The 19961-nt window shown below is 44.5% G+C and overlaps 1 protein-coding gene across 1 annotated transcript in view; it reads left to right on the forward strand.

Annotated features, from left to right (window-relative positions):
• The window catches only part of MYRIP (myosin VIIA and Rab interacting protein), a 1796584-nt gene that overhangs the window by 1607539 nt on the left and 169084 nt on the right, over nt 1-19961 (forward strand). The window contains exons 12-13 of the mRNA XM_078663521.1: nt 480-668; nt 7446-7607. Of these exons, the coding sequence (XP_078519647.1) occupies nt 480-668; nt 7446-7607 (351 nt within the window). The remainder of the gene's footprint in view (nt 1-479; nt 669-7445; nt 7608-19961) is intronic.

Consider the following 19961-nt stretch of genomic DNA (forward strand, 5'->3'; position numbering starts at 1 on the left):
TAAAAACGAAGTACTAACCATTGCCATGTGGCAGACGCTTGGATTGCGGTGGTATATGTTTCCTTACTCCTATGCAATGCTACGTTTCAGTGCTCCTCTGTCCATGCACAAGATGACATACTTATACAAATGTGGCTAGGTCATGAGAATTGGACTGGTGCCGGGCAACTTTGTGCAGGTTCTGGGCCATTGTTCAGCTCCATTTGCACCGACTTTCAGTTCAAATAATGACATTCGCTCCGACAGACTAGTGCAAAAACTAAATTTTGTACCAGTTGATTGAGGCCAATGAGGGTTTAAGATTGTGCCAAATTGCCTGGCACCAGTGGGAACTTGCCCTACTCTGATGCAGCTGTAGTTGTTTCTATATGTAATACCTGCAATAGGCTTCCCATGAAGCTGCAGAAGATGCTTTGCTTTCTTGTGCCATTACTAATCATGTGCTTTTGTTTCTCCCTATCTGCCTACTGACAAAACAGAAGTACTCCGCTGCCTCCCTGTGCAACATTTCAACAAAGGTACTAAAAGTCATCAATGCCACAGAGGAACTGATAGCAGAATCCAGTGGACCCTGGGACCACCCAGCAGAAACACATGATCGGGGAACATTGTCTCTTGCTGCAGACCCCATTAGACTGGACGAACAGCTCACCAAACTGGAAGAAAATGTAAGACTGCATCATGCACATGTGTGTTCCTGCAAGTACCAAAGACGTGTAGGGTTTCAAAATCAAAGGAGAAGATACGTTTATAGAACCAGGAGTAACAAATTGTTAACCAACATCACCCCAGACTGCTGGTGCACGGCATGGGCGTCACAGCCAGTGCCGCAACATGGTCAGGGCACACTGAGAACAGTCTACTGCAATCAACAGTTGTTATTTCTGCCAGCTCCCCATCCACCCCCTTGCCCCCTCATCAACCACTAAGAATTGTTCGTGTTTTCGTCGCACCCTCTCAAAGTAATCCCATACTTTTAACTTATGATCAGGCTTGTTTTTTGAAAGTGGTAACCATTCCAAAACAAAGATTAATACAAAAATACTACTGTTTTTTTGGTTTCTGCTTTCACCAGAACAAATGTAAGAAAATTGCAAAATAGCTGTAGACAAATAAATCAAAAATAATCTAAACAAAATATGTTTCCATAATTTAAATTCCCTTCCCAGGCCTTCATGATATCAAATTACATGAATGGAAAGGGAGGTAGCAATCTGGGTGTAACTGCCCAGCTTCCTAATTCTATATTAGGGATGGAGACCTATGAGAGGTTTAATTGGGACCAAACTTGACCTACACGTTTCTTGTTGAAGATTCAAATTCTTGATGAAGGTAGAGGCCTGGGCTCCCACCCCAAAGCAGTGCTGTCTAGTTGCATATAAAAAATTGTTACACTAGGTTTCTGGCAGAAAAATACCCTCAGTCAGGTTTGGGTGTTGAAAGCCCTTGAATGATCACAGAAAATGTCATGTAAACAACCGACAATAAATAAATCACTTTGCCTAAATAAAAATTACTTCATTAATAGGTTGGAATATTCACGTTCACACTAGAATGTTATGGCCATATCATCTCTTTGTTAAGCCATACTGTTAACAAAATAGAAATACATGAAAAAATACTAGCATACGGTAAGTTGGACTATCAGAAAACCTACACTCGAGGTTTGGGGAATATCCTGCGAATTACGTTATAGATTGACTGCATGGGTAAATGAAGAAACAAAGAGATGTTTCATGAATGCTTCCATTTGTCTATGCGTTGTTTTCGCTGTATGTTGCTCAACAAATGTGTTTTGAATTAATTGTTAATGCATCTTTTACATTCTTCAAAATTGCTTTATTTTGATGCTGGTTTCTAACCAAACATTTGCTCGTGAAAGAGCTGCCTTTATGATGATACTCTACTGGCTGTTTTCATAATGTCTAAAAAGAGTAATGCATTTCAGTAAGGCTGTAATAAATCTTCAGCTCAATACATGAATATGGATTAGCTACCCCACTGCCGGATGTATGACATCACAACGCAACTTTCAATCCGCACTACCATTACAACGCAGTTTTTACAACGCAAGTCGTTACAACGACTTGCGTTGGGGGGCACTGGATAGTGGAATAGTTTAATTTTCTATTCCAACTCCAGTCCCCGTGGATAGTAGGGAAGGTGTTGGATAGAAAATTTAACTATTCCCTATCCTACAGCGCCCTCCAGCGCAAGTCGTTGTAACGACTTGCGTTGTAATAGCTGCGTCGTAATGGTAGTGCGGAGTGAAAGTTGCGTTGTAAAGGATGTTCCCCCCACTGCCTGTGATAAGGTATGCTGTAGCCATACACATTGAAATACTCCAAATAATTCAACATCTCCCAAACTTTAAAAAATATATATTTTATTATTATCAAACTGTAGGAGTGTCCTCCTCTCTAATGCATTATCAAGATCCAGGATAACCTGGTCAGGGATAATATCAGTTTGCTTCTAGATCATTTCGGCCCTCCCACATTCCCATTTGAGGTTTACTCTGCTGCACCTTGAAACGTCTTCCAAGAGTCCCATATTTTTTTCAATTTCCTTTGACTCCTCCTAACTTTGTGTTTCTCCAACAATGGTTTTATGGGAGCAATGCAATGTTTGGACTCCTCTTACTGTCAAGGCAAGAAGAGTGGACGTTCATAGACGCAAGAACGTTTTCCCTCTAGCATCAGACAACTTATTTGAGCTGGATCTAGTGGGCATGATCCTGAAAAGGGATGTCAAGACTGGGTTCTCTGGGGACTTAACCTCATCTGCCTTGCAGACTTCATTACAGTGTCCAGTAAAGCCCAGCTTCTCATCAAAGCACAATGGCCCCAAGCCATTATTGCACCATTAAATCAAGGCACTAAGCACTGTTTGGAGAAAACGCAGTACATATTTAAATTTGAAACACAGTTACTGAAAAATGAAAACGACAACAATGCATTATTTACAGACACTGTCAGGGTTCTTTGTGTTTTCTGAGTAGGAGAATATATAGCAAGAGGTAGAGATGCTATCTCATCCCTTAGCTTAGTTGCTAGTAAAGAAACAAATTCTGATGAAACACCTGCTGCTATGGGACAGAAAGTACACGTAAAGAATCTGGAAGGACAGACTTGTTGGAGTGACTAGCAAAAACACAGGAACTAACATAATATGAACTAAAATAATGGATAACGTGAAAGATACATCACATAAAATGAAGTCAAGAGAGGGCAGGAAACCAATGCATTTGGTCCATTTACCATGGAGCGGTATCAGTGGGAGGAAATGTTAGACATGCACAGGAGGTTTGAATGATCAGAAATATTGCCATCTGTGTTGTGCCTGAACTTGTTTCTTACAAATGCATTCCACACCAACAATGAGTCAAATTAGTTCCCTAGATCAGCCATGCAGATTGATTTAACATTAAGTCCAAATATTATCCTTCCTTTGTGTGGAAGTAGCAGTCTTTCTGGGGGGGAAAATATGGTATTTTTGATTTTTAATAATGTGTCAGATGAATAACAGAATTTGTTGATGCAATCATTAAGTATTCATTGGTGGCTCAGAGTGCAGGAAAGGGAAATACAAGTTATTAGCCAATTTATCATTAACATTAAGCAAAGGCTTGAGACATCTTGTTTACATATTTATTCAATGACTACTGTAATCATTACAAAAAACAAATGTTAATTATAAAAATTAACATAATTACATTTTAAGGATCAAACAAAACAACTGACAACCTTAAACCTCCAGCATAAAAGTCTTAAGAAATATTAAAGGAAGTGAAGCAAAGCATCGGCCCTGCTAGGAAATCCTACAAATGTGTGGACAATAGAAACAAAAATAAATCATACCATGATATTATGTAATTGGGCTGTACTGATCTGTTACTAGTAACCAATCAGACTATTGATTTGCATGACACATAGCGATTGCCTACTTCCAAATGATTATGATTAGTTAACATGTTGACACGATTTACCTACAGCGAGGAAATAAACATGTATTCAAATGCTGCACAACTTTCGTCCTGCATCAATGAAGCTTGAAAGTTATTTAACATGGTCAGTCAACTTACACCATAAATTGCATTTGAATTTTGGCGATATTTTTGAAACAGAATGAAAAATTAAATGCACGGCTTGCTCCCAGGAAAAAAACGTTCAATTGAGAGAAAATTAAAATACTTTATGAAGTAAGACACTGACTGATTGGGTACCACAGGACTACTATTGTATTCCTTTTTCTAAAACTTTAAACTATTTTCGATTTTTCCTTAGGCTTTTGAAGTCCCGCTATTGGTGAATTACTTGGGCTTCCGAAAACTATCTTCAAAATGCCTTGCTCTACCAGCTTTTCAATCACAAGTGCAATCCCTTTCTCAGCTTCACAAGAAAGTCTATATTGAAGAGTGCGAGGAAACTCTACATTTGATTCAAACTCGTTTATTTGAAATTCCTACTACTTATCTTTCTTTCCAGAGAGTGGTAGGTCAGGAACTTTCACCAGTCTAACTGTGCAACAGGTAGCTCCACTATCAACCAAAAATTATAATAGATGGTAATAGATGGCCATTTTTTTATCCTTCTGCAAATGGGCGATTTTGGTCTACCTTTAAGATTGTACCAGGAGTGCAAACCTCCTACCCTCTCATGCGCCTTCACAGTGTCCGTCTCAGTCCTTGAGGAATTCCAAGGGTAACTACCAATTGTGGAAACTAATCTCTATTTACTAATGTTTTACTTGAGGTTAAGCTATAGTTTGCTGCAATCGGAAATTTTGTGTAAACCCTACTGTACTTTTCTTCAAATGTGCTTGCTCAACTGGAGCTGAAAGCATAGCTTTTTTTAACTGTTTCTGCATTGAGGTTGACATGGTTGGGGACATTGACTGTACAACTCCATTTTGTGCCATTGGATTCATATTCTGTTGCATAGAATTAATCTGAGGTACCATTTGAGATTTATTAACATATTGCTTCACATTAAATCTATTTTTTTCCAACAATGTCTTTCTTTACCACAAATGTGACACAAACAAGAGCTCATCATACCATTGTTAGCATTGTTTTAAAACCCCTGTCTCTACCTTGGATACCAGTTCTACCTCGTGAAGAATCCTGAAGCTGCATGCCACCTCCTTAAGGTATCAATCCTTGCTCTCCATGTTGAAAGCATTCATTCTGTGCCAAAACCAATTTCTCCCGTGATAATTTCTTTTAGACTCACAATAATCACTACAATATTTGGCACAAGCCAATATTTCATCCAGTGATTCTCCTTGCCACCACATCATATTCTGTTGAAGCTGCAAGCTCAACTCCAGAGGCAAACCCAACACAAAAGCTGAAACAAAACCCAATGCGCATTCCTTCCCTGTATGTTCCATTCCACTGTATGGTCTATGAATCGGCATCACTCCCTCATGAAATGCATGAAAATTATTTGTCTGAATTTTGTGTCATTCTCATGATTTTTTAAAAAGTTTACTTATTTTACAGATATTTGTCCTTTCAAATGATAAATAACTGCAGGACATTTATCCATAATCAGTTAAAGGCTCGGAGTTCTTCAGTAATTGAAAACAGTGCATCAATATCTGCCCATAATACTTTCGACACCGTAACAATTTTGTTTTCTTCTGAGTACCATTTTTCAGGCTCATCTCTAAGCTTTGGAAAATCTTTTGCGAAAGTCCATAGATCCTTTCTGAACCCAGGAAATGAACATAAGTAGGACCATTAATTTCTGGTACTTCTCTCAGTGTCTCAGTGGGAATTCTCATTCAACAACAGCGTCGCATTCAGACTTATGCTTTCATTTTATTTCTTAGTAGTTTTGCATTCCAAGGGCTTCATGCACAGAGAAAAATATTTTCCCTGGCAAGAAAACATTACTTCAAGAATATGGTGAAATTTCACTTTACATAATTGTGCTCTGTATACAATTGTGCATGTGTCAATGGCTCTCTATTTCCACAACTGTAACAAAAGAGTTCCAGGCGTGTGCATGGAAACTGTGACCGCCACCGATCTGTAGGAGTACCCTGGAGACATTTTGTGAGTTGCCAGCATGAGTAAATCTACATCAATGCAAGGTTGTAAAACTCTGTGTGTAGATTTGATCATATTTAAAAAACAGAAATTGGACTTTGTGTGCACTTAGATTAGACTTGGATAACAAAAAAATATTGGCCCTTACTCACCAAAAATGGAGTAACTCTGAACCCATCCAAATACACCTGCGTATGGATATGGAGATTTATTATTTTGAGTATTTAGAGGTATTCCCAGGTGTACGCCTGGAAAGCAGCGCCTAACATAGGTTTGAATGTGTAACTCTAGGAATCTCATGGGACTTTTCTAGAGGCCCCCCTTTCCTATTTGTGGAGTACTTCACACAAAGGGATTAGAGCTTCCAGTGCACAAGCACGTTTTTCTCCACGGGGAAAACATTTTCCCCATGAAGAGAGAACCTCCATTACTTTGCAAACAAGTCTGGGGATGATCCGCGCCCCTTCCCACCCTGGAAGGGGTGTTACGTTAGTCCTTGGCTGTAGGAAATCTCCTCTCCAATAATTTCTAAGGTAGAAAGGTTTCAGGGAGGGGTTTGAGAATATTCATGTTTGTTTTTGTTCCAAACAAAAATATCTGCAAACATACATGTCAAAGGAGGCCTTGTAACACCCACCACTTGACTGGAATTTAATAGTGTCAGTGGAAAGGCCCACACACACCTCCATTTTTCATCACAGTCTAAAGGAATGGATGTCACAACCAGAAAAAAAAAAATTCTGATGAAGAAGAGAAGATCAGAAAGAATCCCACCACACTTATTCCTGCAGATTGTCTGTTCTATCAACAGTGCACAAACATAAGTGTGTGATGGTAGTAACACTCATAGAAGTACATGACTTATGGTAGTTAACTATGAGACTTTGTAAATCCCACAAAAGTCCAAAATCATATACATTACAGGCTGAATTGTTGGGTTCCATTAAAAGAATGGTGGAATATCACAATCCCAATCACAGAATTTACAACAGCTATAAAATACACTATTGCATAGAAAAGCAACAGTGATTTCATCTGTTTCCTCCAAAAATTACTAGGCGGGTGCAAATTGTTTTTGATTCTGGTTTCGTGCTGAAATTCTGACTTGAGTGTCAAAACTGAAGAGGGAAATACTGTTCATGTCAGATCACAATATTACAGCCAAGAGGTTAGAACCTTTTATAAGCCACCTCAGAATGGGTTACGAAGTGTCTGAAAGGGTTGGTGAAAGTGTGGAAATTGGTGTAGGACAGCAGAAGCACTGATAGACTGCTACAAATTGTCTTGAGTAACTATGTAAATCAACTTAATGTCAGAATGACCATTGCCTATAATTGATATTGTTTGCACAGATTGAAAGTAATCCCGCTCTGTTAACTACTTCTAGGTTTACCTATCGGCAGGAAGTGTGTACGGGCTAGAAAGTCACCTGAGTGATTTAGAGGACTCTGCTCGCCGAATCAGCAGTGTATCAACTGAATCTGAGCTTGCTGATCTAGAAGATAAGGTGGCAACAGCAGCTGCTCAGGTTCATCAGACAGAGCGCCAGGTGAGAAATGTCCATTTGGACTTGTCCTTCATTTCAATAAGCCTTATTTGTGATATTTGCATTTCTGATTATTTTGTACATTTAAAAAAGGTTTATGACATACATGATATCCCCCTCCTCTACTCACCCACCCCAAGATGTCTGTAAACAACATATCGATGAAGTATGCTTAGTTATCATAACTGGTCATTTGGGTTCTAAAGTACTACCTTGCGATACAGCTATAAGGACTACATTGTTAAGGTAAGTTAAAAAATAATTTGCATCTACTTGCACTTTTATACATCAACACTTCACCTTCAGAGAGCACTTGAATTAAAATAAAATGTATTAAATGAACTTATAGTTACATTTTAACCTCCTCCTAACTATAATTGTAAATTAGCTCGAAATAAAATGACATGAAAAAAGTGTAATTATGGACCCAACGGAAACCTTTATGCCAATACTACGCCTTAAATTAAAAATTACATAATTATAATTGATACAAGCCTTAACACTTTCCTTACTTTTTCTAAAGTTAATTGATTTGGCTAAATATTAACCTATATTTTTCATTAATTTTATATTTCTGGCATTCATTTTTTACTAGCCAGAATCTGGATTTTGGGATTATGGATATCCACACTGAATATGATATTTTGGTTCTACGTTTCCACTACTGTTTATGGTGAACTGAGAGAATCAGTCAGAGCTTTTAAAAGTGTATAAAGCCACATAAGCATGTAATAATATAAAGAAAGACCATGCTCTGGTGTACTGTTGTCTTGGACCGTGTTTCAGGTTCCAAAGTCTGTCACATCAGCATGCTCTCTCCTGGACTCTGGGCAGCAGTGGATGGGGAAAGGCCACTTTTCTGAAGGCTACCCTCTTCTCTTAGTGTAACACAAATGTTTCTCCAGTTCAAGAGGGCCCCTGTACTCTGTTCTTCTCAGACCCAGGGCCTGCTCAGTTAGAACTTGCTGCTGAGACTACCATAAGCCCAGATAGTAAGGAACACAGAATGTTCTGGCGGTAATAATGCCAAACGAGCTGCTGTTCTTAATTCTCCCCTAAGAATCTTTGTATGAAGTAAAGGAGAAAGCAATGGGCAGTGCTGATTTAATAAATGGTTCTACAAAGGGTACCATCACTGTTCTTTAATTAAGACCCCCATAGAGGTAATTTTGAGGCCGACCTCAAAATCATGACGCAGCACCAAGTCCTCTGAGCACAGGCCAGGATGGCCACAAATAGTAGGCAGGCCTGTTGCGACATACATGGAGTAATTGGCCTGCAGGACCTATCTCACAAGAGGCAACTACTCCTCTCCACTCGTGTCATACACAAAGCTGTAACTGGCGCTGTGCATGGTGGGAAAAGCATCGTCATGCTGGCAGCATGACCAAACACGCTGGATTAAAAGTTAAAAAGGTACAGTGATTGGTAATGCCTTTTATATGTCCACCCCCACACTGTATTGTAATCACCCCTGCCCTGCATCAACCCAGGATTTGCTCTAATGTGTTTTATATTAGAACATTGGAATGTTGGGAGCTCCATTGAAAACAATGAACTGCTCTGGGCTTATAATGGCTGGTATAAGCCTGGAGCTCCAACATTCCAATGTTTCGCTGTGAACAAAGGCTTCAGGGGGCCTGAGGGGATTCCAATCCCCTCACACTTCTAAAAGGCTTTGGTTTTTTTGTTAGAACATTCTGTCCTCCAGTGACAGAATGTTCTAATAGCCTTATAGCCCTTTGTAGAGGGGCTATACCGCTATTAAAGTCCCTCTCCCTTGTTAAAGGCCCTCGCCTTCGGCTCGGGGCCTTTAACGCTGGAGAGGGCCTTTAATAGCCGGTATAGCCCTCTACGGCGGGCTATAAGGCTATATTAAAAACTGCATTACAGCAAAGCAAGGATTGATTGAGTCATGTATACCCAGTGCTCCAAAGGAGACCAGGGAGGCCGTGCAGTATCCCCCCCTGGCTCCTTAACAGAACATTGATGAGGCCTAAAGTGTGCATGTCGGGTTGGCCGCAGTCTGAGACCTGTCCAACTCAACATGCACAATTGACTTAGTCATGGCTGCATTGCTGGTCAATTGGTTAAAAAGATTATAGTTATTGCGTCAAGAATTTTCAATTCTATTAAGGACATGGATGCAAGGATTATGCTTCTCTTTGGTACTTAGAAATCATAGCAGCCAGATCAAAACTTTAAACTACATAACCCATGAGCCCTCACAGCTACTTCTCTCCACCAATCACAGGGATCATGCCTGAGTATAAAACTCCATAGAACTTTAGTCCTTCCTCTTTCTTTCAAAACAAACTGAAGTCTATAAAACCTTGAACCAGCAGGAATATAAAATGACCCATCACCCGACCACTTCCACGGACCAGCTCCAACAGGCGAAGATGAACATCCTTCGCAACAAACAGATACAGCACCAGTCGCACATCAGACCACTTCAAATTGCTTTGGCATCTGTGCCTAAAAAGAAAACAAAAGAAAAAGCTATGATATCCCACCTCCATGAACTCCTTCACAAAACACGAGGGAATCTTATCATGTCTACAGTAAACCATACTGGTATTACATCAGAATCACATATGCATCAATCTGAACATGAAAACATCAGCCGACAGAGTGACAATAAACCCCTTCTTTAGGCGCGATAATCGTAACCTCTGTGTCCTTAACAGAATTGAAAATTCTTGACGCAATAGCTAGAATTCTTTTTAATCCATGTCAGCAAAGGAGGCTTCTGATTATACTAGTTTAAAGTTGAGCCACCACATTAGATGCAAGATCTACAATTAGCTTTAAAATTTGAGTCAGAAGACCAATCCGCCGCAGTCATAATGTCCTCCAAATGAGAACCATTGAAAAAGGCTTTAGAGGCCACAGCCTGCTTACTGAATAAGCTTTGAAAAGGGAGGCATCAGTTCAAGCCTCTGACAACAACCAAGTTATCAAAACTACCTCCGACACCTGTTGACTCGCCTGCGCAAGAACTCTCTGGATCATTGCAAACGAGGGAAATGCATGCAGCAGATCTGTCGACCAAGAGTGTAGAAATGCATCAAAGATGATTGCTTGTGGATCCGGTCTCCAACTGTATAAGAGAGGCAGCTGCGAGTTCAGGCAGAAAGCAAAGAGGTTGATCATGCAAGGGCCCCATTGCAGATTCAAAAGACTCTAGGATGCAGCCTCCAGTCGCTAGAGTCCTGGAGGGAGCGAGACTTCCAGTCCGCCACCACATAGGAACTGCCCAGAATGTATTCCGATATGTGATGTTGGATGCAATAATGCCAAAAGTCCTTAGCTATCTTCACAAGGAGGTGAGACCTTGTCCCCCCAATCGACTGATGTATCGTACTGCTGATACATTGTCCATCCTTAACAGAATACAACAACTTGGGGATAACGTCTGAAATGCAAAAGAACCCTCCAGGAGTTCCAGGCAATAGATATTGAGACGCAGTTCGTCCAGAGACCACCTGCCCCCTGTCTCCCCAGAGCCACAATGGGCTCCCCCAGCCCCAATGACTGGCATCGGATTCTATTATCACTTCTGGAACCGAAGCAAAGATGGCCTTGCCGTTCCAGGCATCCATATGCTCCAATCACCAGGACATCTCCCTCCTGGCTTCAATTGACAGAACAATCTGTTCCAAATAAGCCATACCTCTACAAAGATGCATTATCTACAACTGCTGAAGGTCCAAATAATGAAAGGAGCCTGGAAATATCACCAAAAGTCCTACCACATGAGCCAAGATTCTCAGCAATGTAGTCAGAGAGGCAAGTGCTCCCCTCAACTACTTGTTAATGGAAATCCACTTTTCCAACTGCAGCAAATGCTGGGTCAGAATATGTGTGTGATTGATAGAAGTCCTTGCCATTGTTAGACCTTTATTTCAGCTGATTTCTTAAATGTGCTTAGGATGAGCAGATTAGTAAATGAATTTCCCCAATTTGAACACCTTTCACAGAGTGTGAAGGGTGCAAAATAACAGTGTCTCATTTATATTAGCATTTACCTATCGACCACCAGGGCGCTTTTTAGATCTGAATTTATAACGTTTATGGAACCACTCTGTTGTCTTGAAAAACATACTTTCAGTAACTGCAAACTGAGTATTTACTCCAGTGCCATTGCTTAAATGCTGTGTCCAGTCTGCCCTCCACAAAACAAAGTCAACTTACCTTACACAAACCATTCCATATTCTGAAGCTTAAACACTCACCTACTCTATTATATCACATTTCCAAATCCACCCTTACTTTTGAGTGGACCGCTCAGCTGTGTGCACAATCCAACTTTAAGGAGGTAGTTAGACAAACAGGTACTGTCCTTAAATAGACAACAGTCATCCCTGCTTGATTTGCAAATACTTCCACTGAAAATAGGATCCTTGCATCCCAAAAGATACTCTTCTGCAAAGGTCTCACCATGTCATCACCCTAAACTATGTAGGTAACCAAAGAATAAAAGTATTAAAAGAAGAATCAATATAATTCCTCAGCATGTCAGTAAAAGAACATTCTGGCTCGTCTAGTGTACACCATACATACAATTATACTGGGCCTTGTTTAGTACATATTTATAAAAACACAATCACACGTCCCAGAAGTGAAAGAAAAAAACTATTTTGAAGCAACACATCAAAACTGGACCTGGGACATTTGGCAGTTATGTTCCATGTGTTTCTCAAACCCATTTGAAGGTGCAGAGAGCATAATGGTGTACTAGTTATTCCATTTTCAAATGTGGTTCCACGTAATATCAGACCCTAATTGTGGGCTAGCTCTGAAACAGGAATCATCTTCTGGACAAGAAACTGTGTCATATATTTTCCCTTTCTCAAACATCTGTGCTCTTACACCTATTAGCAATGACCCTTCATGCATCACACACTTATTGTGAGAGAGGTTTTAGTGGATCCTGGTTCCAAGGACCTCCTCTTCCCCTCATTAACCATATTTTTACTTTTTATTTTATTTATAAAGTTTTATATAGCACAAACAAGATCCCGAAGGATATCAGAGCGCTTTACAAAAAAATGGAAGGAAGGTAATAAATGCAATAACAACATCAGGTATGAGTAGAAACAAGAATAATCACATAATTGCACTACGAATGGGTCAAAGGAGAGTAACACAATAAACATGTAAATATCGGAATACAGGGGGGAAATATTATGCAGTAAAGAAGAGCAATATCCAATGATGGTCAAGTAGTTGTAAGGGCAATGGCTTTGAGCAGTTGAGCCTAGCCACATTAAGGTAGGAATGTGTTCATTAGGAATCTTTTGACTTCCAGTTTAAAGTCAGTCGTTGAGGAGATTCTGCGTACTTCCGGAGTTCTAAATCTTTGGAGCGACGAGGGAGAAGGCTCGGTGGCAAGTTCTCTTTTTGTTAAAGATTTTCCGTTTCAGGAGAAAAGTGTTAGCGCTTCTTGAGGCTCTTCCTCCACAGGATAATTCAAGCTTTTGCCCTAGATACCTGGGGGTTTTGAAGTGAAGGGCTTTGTGCGCCAGAACCACAATCTTTAACTGGAGTCGAGCTTCGAAGGGCAACCATTTGAGCAGTTGCTTAATTTGTAAAATATGAAGTCCAGGTGCTGAAATGTTTGTCGGAGGCCACACCCAATTATCCTGGCTCCACCCACTTCCTCCACAGGTTCCACCCACTTATTCTATTGGCTCCACCTACATCCTCAACTGGTGTTGCTGAAAACCAGAAGTAATGCCCAATCTGAATTTCATCAAGGAAGCCTTCCTCAAGTAAGGTTTTGGTAGGAGGTTTCCCCACCCAGCAACAATTTTGAAAAAGATGGAATCAAAAGTGTATTTTAAGCACAATTTGGACTAAATAAGCTAAAATGACTAAATCATCGAAAAGGGGCATGTGAAAAATTCCAGTGCTCTATGTGCCAATTAGGGGAAAGGACAATACTGAGGTATGTGCAAAGGTGCTTTGTGTTGTCAATTTAGGCAGAGTCTAATTGTGTGTCACGAGTTCAAAGCCACAACTGTTATATAGGTTGTTTGCAAATATAAGTCTGGCCAAGCAAAGATGTTTTGTGAAAGAAGATGTGGCTGTTGATCTAGGCAGGGCCAATGGTGTGTAATGAGGGAATCCGTGCAAATGGCCTTGAATGCAGAGACACAGACATACCTGTAATTTTTATTCAGAAAGTCTCATAATTGCAACTTTCATGCAGGAACTTATCTCTTCTTTACCTTATCCTGACAGGTTTATTCTCAAAGTGGAAGCTGCTCTCAACAGCCAGTGTCCTCTGCAGTGCCCAGTTCGTAGCTTCCATAGGTGCAGCAGGGACGATGGCCCCTGGACCTGATTGCCATATTTTATAATTCAAACAGCAGCCAGGGGCACATTTCCTTCCTTGCACTGGGGCCACTGTCAGAATGTTTGACAACGGACATGGTCGTCTGGTGACCCTTCAAGGTTCTGCACCCCACGCAAGCAATGACATGTTTCCTTGCAAAATTCAAGGATGAATTAAACATCTTAAAACTTGACCCTTTTTCCAATGCCATTTTAACACCTTATGACTTGGGGTTTCACCTTCACTGGACACAAATATTGCACATCATTTTACCCCCATCAGCGCACATCGGTGTTAAAGGTCGGCAGTGATGTAAATTCCTGAGTCACACTGCACACATCAGTAGTGTGTCCGTTTTCACTGGGTATTTCAAAAAAAGCCAGACTGTCTAGGCAGCGTAGAAATATGCAGTAAGTTTACCAAAGGCAGTAGATAAATTGCATTTTCTCTAAAGGGCAGCCCCAACAAAGAGAAAAACACCTTCGTTACAAACATCACAGCTCAAGTAGGCCAGAACTCCCAGCACTACCCACCTCCACAAATACGCACCACATAAACTTCCAGCCAACAGAACCCTCCACTGACATCCAACAGCAGATGCACGAATCTGACTTCATGCCCTTCCCAATCCGAGTTGCCACAAACTGCCACAAAGGACCCCAGACTGCTTACTACTTAAGCCTTTCACCCAAAGTTTACACAGAACATCACATATTCAACCATTCAGTAAACATGGACACCAACTGCATAAAACCATCGCAATCGTGTTCCAGTATGCGCGGCACAGAACAAATTAAAATGTGGGTACGGATTTTGCACTGATGCACATCCGCTCACAGAGCCATTTAACAATATTGTCTGGTTTGATTTATGTATGCAACTTATTTTTTTTAAAAAGGTGACCCTGCTCTCAAACATCCATTACTGGTTTTAATGGGGAAGGGTCGGGAACACCCCCAAAAGTCAACGGAGATGTAGGACAAAGGGCTTCTAGAGGAAATAGATTTTCCCCGTGGAAAAAAAAGACAAAATATGCATTTATAAAAGGCAGTAGTATTTTGTTCACTATGCATGTAATCAAATCAGTCCACAAAAACACGAACTACTACAAAATGTTGAGGAGGGCGCCTGGAGTTCTGTGGCTCTTGCAGCTTCGAAAACACATTTCTGGGAAGTTTTATGACTTCTAAAGTAATCTGCGTTCATTTGGACATCGCAGAAAAGCCTACCTGAGACCTGCTGCAGCAAAATAACTGCAAACCACACACTGCTGCTTCTGGTGATAGTGTCGGACTGCCGCTGGTGCGTCATGCGTGCATCTCAAAATAATCAGGCCGGCCGGCGGGAAGGAATTTAAAAAAAGTTATGCACGCACGCCCAATCAGTGGCCCGCCCACTGCACTGACTGAAGTATGCTTTTATTATCGGCTGTCTGCTCAGTTTTTCACTGGGGATTCGGGAGACAGAGTAAGAGTGGGGATCCGGATCTTGGAAGAGTCGTACTCATTATTATTTTTTGTCACACATGCTGTGTGAGCTAGACCCGGCCCTCATAAAAATGTTCCGGTGCTAAGCACCGGAAAGCTCCGGCACAAATTAAGCACTGCATTTGAGAGATTTTAGGACTGGGGATATATGCACATTTCGTTTGGTACCTGTAACTATAGGTTGCACAAATAGCATGGGGAGGGGTGGGCAGAAGTCCCTGAGAATTCATGCCTCAAGTGGCTTGAACAAGCCTTGTACTAGCACATCCAGTCCTATGGTTCCCTAGATTCCTGTCCATTCTACTATGAGACCCATCCCTGGATATAATCCTCCCAGAGTACTGACAGGATGGAAGCCAAATACCCCACATGTGCCACATGTGGCAGATCCTGATATGATATGTGTATTTGCAAAGCGCTTTATCACCCATGAGAAAATCCTGACACTGAGCGGGTATTAGTGCCTAGCGCTGCTTAGCGTAGGTTGATTGAAAAGCCAGTTCTTCAGCTTCTTGTGGAATTCAAGAACAGAGAAGGAGGCTGTGATGTGGAGTGGGAGGTTGTTCCACACTTTAGGAGCAATATAGGGGAACGCCTATCCTCCTTACCTGGTTCTGTGTATGGGTGACATGTCTGTGAGTCCTGAGTAGCGGTGGTGCATGGGCATTTAGTGGATGGAGATGCGTCTTGGTGACCCTTAGTTGTGTAGTGACTTGAATGTGCATGTCAGGAGTTTAAAAGTAGTGTGTTTGGGGGGCGTGGCCAAGATGGCGGCGGAGTAGGACGTGTTGCGAGTCCCCTCCGGCGCCCGGCCCTGCATAGCTTTGTCCAGCGGCAGCACCCGGAGTCTCTTTGGGCGGTAAATTGCTCCTGAACCCCTGCGGAGTGAGGTCCGGCGCTGGGGCGAATCTCGAGATCCCCCGAGCCGGGAGAAGCGAGCCCCCGAGACGGCAACGCTGCATGGTGTCTGGGGCCTGCACGGCGCTCCGGCTGGGGCCCCGCCTGCGGCGGGAGACGATTCGGAGCTGCTCGGCGGCCGGAGGTGGAGGTGAGAGCCCGAGCTATCCTGAGGGCGCCACAGGATCCTTCTGGTCGCAGGCGGCCGTTTGCCCAGCTCCGGACCCTTGAGCCTCGGGAGGGGGCGGGGCCTGCGGCCCGCAGTTGCTGAAGTGGAGGCGCGGCCGGCGGACTGATCGAGGCCTGGTCCGAGAGGCGGTCGGCACTGCTCTTGGGTCCCGGCCTTTGCTCAGTGGCCCGGTCCGCTGATACAGCAGGGGCGAACTCGGCCCCCCGTGAGTGGAGGTGCTGCGGACAGGCGGCGGAGCAGGAGGCGGCCTTTCCTTGGCCCCGGGGGACTGCGCGTCCCGGCGGCGGAGGATTGGAGAGGGGAGCGCTTGTGCCCGTGGCCCCTCGGGAGAGTTATTGTTGAGCTGCTTTACCGGAGACCGCAGCAATGCAGTAGAGGCCGCTTTGAGACGCGGAGCATCCCCCTGGCGAATGGTCTACCTGGTGGCCGGGCCTCCGGAGACGGAGCGGATCCGGTGAGCGACTTGCGGGGCGGCGGCCGGGCCTGGAGCCGGATCAAGGAGGCGTAAGGAGAGAGCGCTGATCGGTCTACGGGGCCGTGGGCCTAGCGGAACTGCATTACTGGGCGGTCCGGTTCCCTCGGCGCTGCCACGCGACTCCCCCCTGCGGCCGCCTACGGGGTGCTGGTCTGGGGGACTGCCTCAACAAATTTCTCTTGATTACTGGAGCTCCGAGAAACGGCTGGTGGCCCTGTGCGTTTACCTGGCCTGCCCTCCATTCCGCTGCGGGACGCTCTTTCGCCCCCCTGCAGGCGAAGATCTGGGGCAGTGATGGCCGCTAATTCCCGCAAGGTGAAAGCTGGTAAAGAAGGGACTACTAGGAGCTCCCAGGCCCCGGCCTCCCCGGGCCAGAGCTCATCATCGGGGAGATCTGATGATGAGGCCCCGGCAACTAAGGCCTTCATGAAGGAACTCTTTACCTCCACAAGGACGATATATCGGAGCTCCGAGCTCAGCTTACATCGGATCTCCGCGAGGTGCGGAGGGATGTCGACGGTATTGGGGAAAGAGTGGCCACACTGGAAGATCACGACCTCAGTATGGCCAATGATGTTCACCTGCTACAACAAGACGTGATTCGTCTCACGGAGCAGAATATAGACTTGCAGGCCCATGCTGAAGACCTTGAGAACCGTTCCCACCGGAACAACATTCGCATTCGGGCGGTCCCCTGGGACGGTGAAGCGGGAGATCTCCGGGACTATGTGCAGGCTCTTTTCCTCCAGATCTTGGACGAGGAAGACTTGCGGGAGATCAGAATGGATCGGGTTCATAGAGTGGGTCTGCCCAGGCGGAACGGAGGTCCTTCCCCTGACATCCTGGTGTGTGTCCACGACTTCCAGGTCAAAGAAAGAATCCTGAGGAAGGCTCGTGATATCCCCTCCCTGCAATTTCGGGATCATCGCCCTCAGCTTTATCAGGACTTAGCCGCGACGACATTCCAGAAGAGGCGCGAGTTCCGTCCCGTCACTGCCTATCTCCGAGAGCACAATATCTCTTACTCCTGGGGCCACCCCTTCCGAATTATCTTCCGATGGCAGAATAGGCTGGCACAGATTCGTTCTCTCCGGGAAGCGAAGGAACTACTGGGGATTGGGGATGAGACCTCGACGCCTGAACATCGAAGTCCTTCGCCACGGAGAAGGCGCCGTTCCTCGTCTTGGCACAGGGTAGGCCCGGACACGAACCGCAGGAGGCCCGACCGCACGACTAGCCTTCAGGAGCGAGGGAATGCAGTGGCCTCTGTGGCCTCCGCCACACTTCCGCCATCGCAACAGAGCTCTGGGGCGGCCTGATCTTCAGTTCGCTTGCTTGGTGCCGGAGGGGCACGCTCTCTCAGGTAACGGGGCTATGAATGTACTTTCCGAGAAGACACCCCGGTCTTTGGCCCTGGGAGACCCGTTCCTGGGTCCCCGTCTACGCCCCCTGGGAGACTTTCTACGGGGTATGCCCACTTCGAGACTCCTTTTGTTTGTTTTTTGGGTTGTTGGGGAGTTGGGAAGAATGCGGGGGGCAGGGTGGGGAGGGTTGGGGGGCTGTTGGGTGGATGGGGGTAGGTGTTTGGGGGGGAGGGGTGGTGGTTCCCTTTGTTGTGGGGATTGCTGGGGGAGGGGGGCATGAGGGGAAGGGGTCGCGGAGGGTACGTGGTGGTGACAATGGTGCTAGGGGGTGTGTGTGGCAGAGGTGCAAGTTTGGAATGCGGAGGATTGGGGCAGAGAGGGCTTACCCCCGGTTTCGGATGTCTGACTCCTCTGGGAGGGGAGACTCATGGGCTGACATTGGCGGGGGTCGGGGTGAGATTCTATGATGCCTGTTAGTGTAGGGACCTGGAATGTTAAAGGGCTTAACTCACCGCAGAAACGACAGAAGGTATGGAAATATGTGACTGACCATCAGCTGGATGTGGTGGGTCTCCAGGAGACTCACCTAGCGCGCAAAGACGAGCTGCGCCTCAGACATAAGGATTATCCTCTTATCTACAGGTCTTCTGCTACTACGAAACACAGAGGGGTGGCTATCCTCTTCCGCGCCGTGTTGCATTTCCAACCTGTAGAGGTGCGCAATGACAAGGATGGCCGTTGGGTGATGGTGAAAGGGGTTGTTCAGGGGCGAATGTGTACCTTTGTGGTGGTTTATCTTCCTCAATGCTGGCCAAAATAAGTTCCTACAGGAATTGCTGCAGAAGGTGGGGGATTTCACTGATGGGCACCTGTTCCTCATGGGGGATTTTAATTTGGTGTGGGATGAGGTTGTGGATAGCTCTAGGTCTCACAGGGCTGATACAGGAGTGTTTTCGGATGCAACACAGCAGATGGTGGGTGAACTGGGGCTGACTGATGGATGGCGATTTTATCACCCTACTTCCCGGGATTACACATTCTTTTCCCATGTACACCACTCCTACTCCCGATTGGATTATATTTTTCTCAGTCAGGCCCTTAGGGGAGAAGTCCTGGATTCCACCATCCTCCCGATGTCAGTATCTGACCACAGTTTGCTGGTGCTCACCCTTCACTGGACACCGTCCGGCAATGGACAGCGGAAATGGTACTTCCCGGCCTCGGTGGTCAGGGATGACGCGTCGAATAGGGCACTGCGTGAGGCTATTAGGGAGTTCTTTGCTCTTAACCCCACGACGGATACATCGGTAGCTAATACTTGGGATGCCTTTAAGGCGTCAATCAGGGGAACGTGTATAGGCCTTAACGCCGCTCTTAACAGGTTGAGGCGGAAGGACCGGGAAGTCCTGGAGGCCGAGCTGGCCGTCCTCGAACAAGAGCACAAAACCCGTCCGTCGAGGGCGACCCTACGTCCGCTTACGGCGGTCCGAGGGAAACTGAGGGCTCACTACAATAACAGGGCTGAACTCACGATGTTGCGGCTGGGGCGACAATCTTATTCCTCTGGGAATAAGGTGGGTAGACACCTCGCGCGTCAACTG

This window comes from Lissotriton helveticus, chromosome 10 (genome assembly GCF_964261635.1).
Source record: "Lissotriton helveticus chromosome 10, aLisHel1.1, whole genome shotgun sequence".
NCBI classification, from domain to species: Eukaryota; Metazoa; Chordata; class Amphibia; order Caudata; family Salamandridae; genus Lissotriton; species Lissotriton helveticus.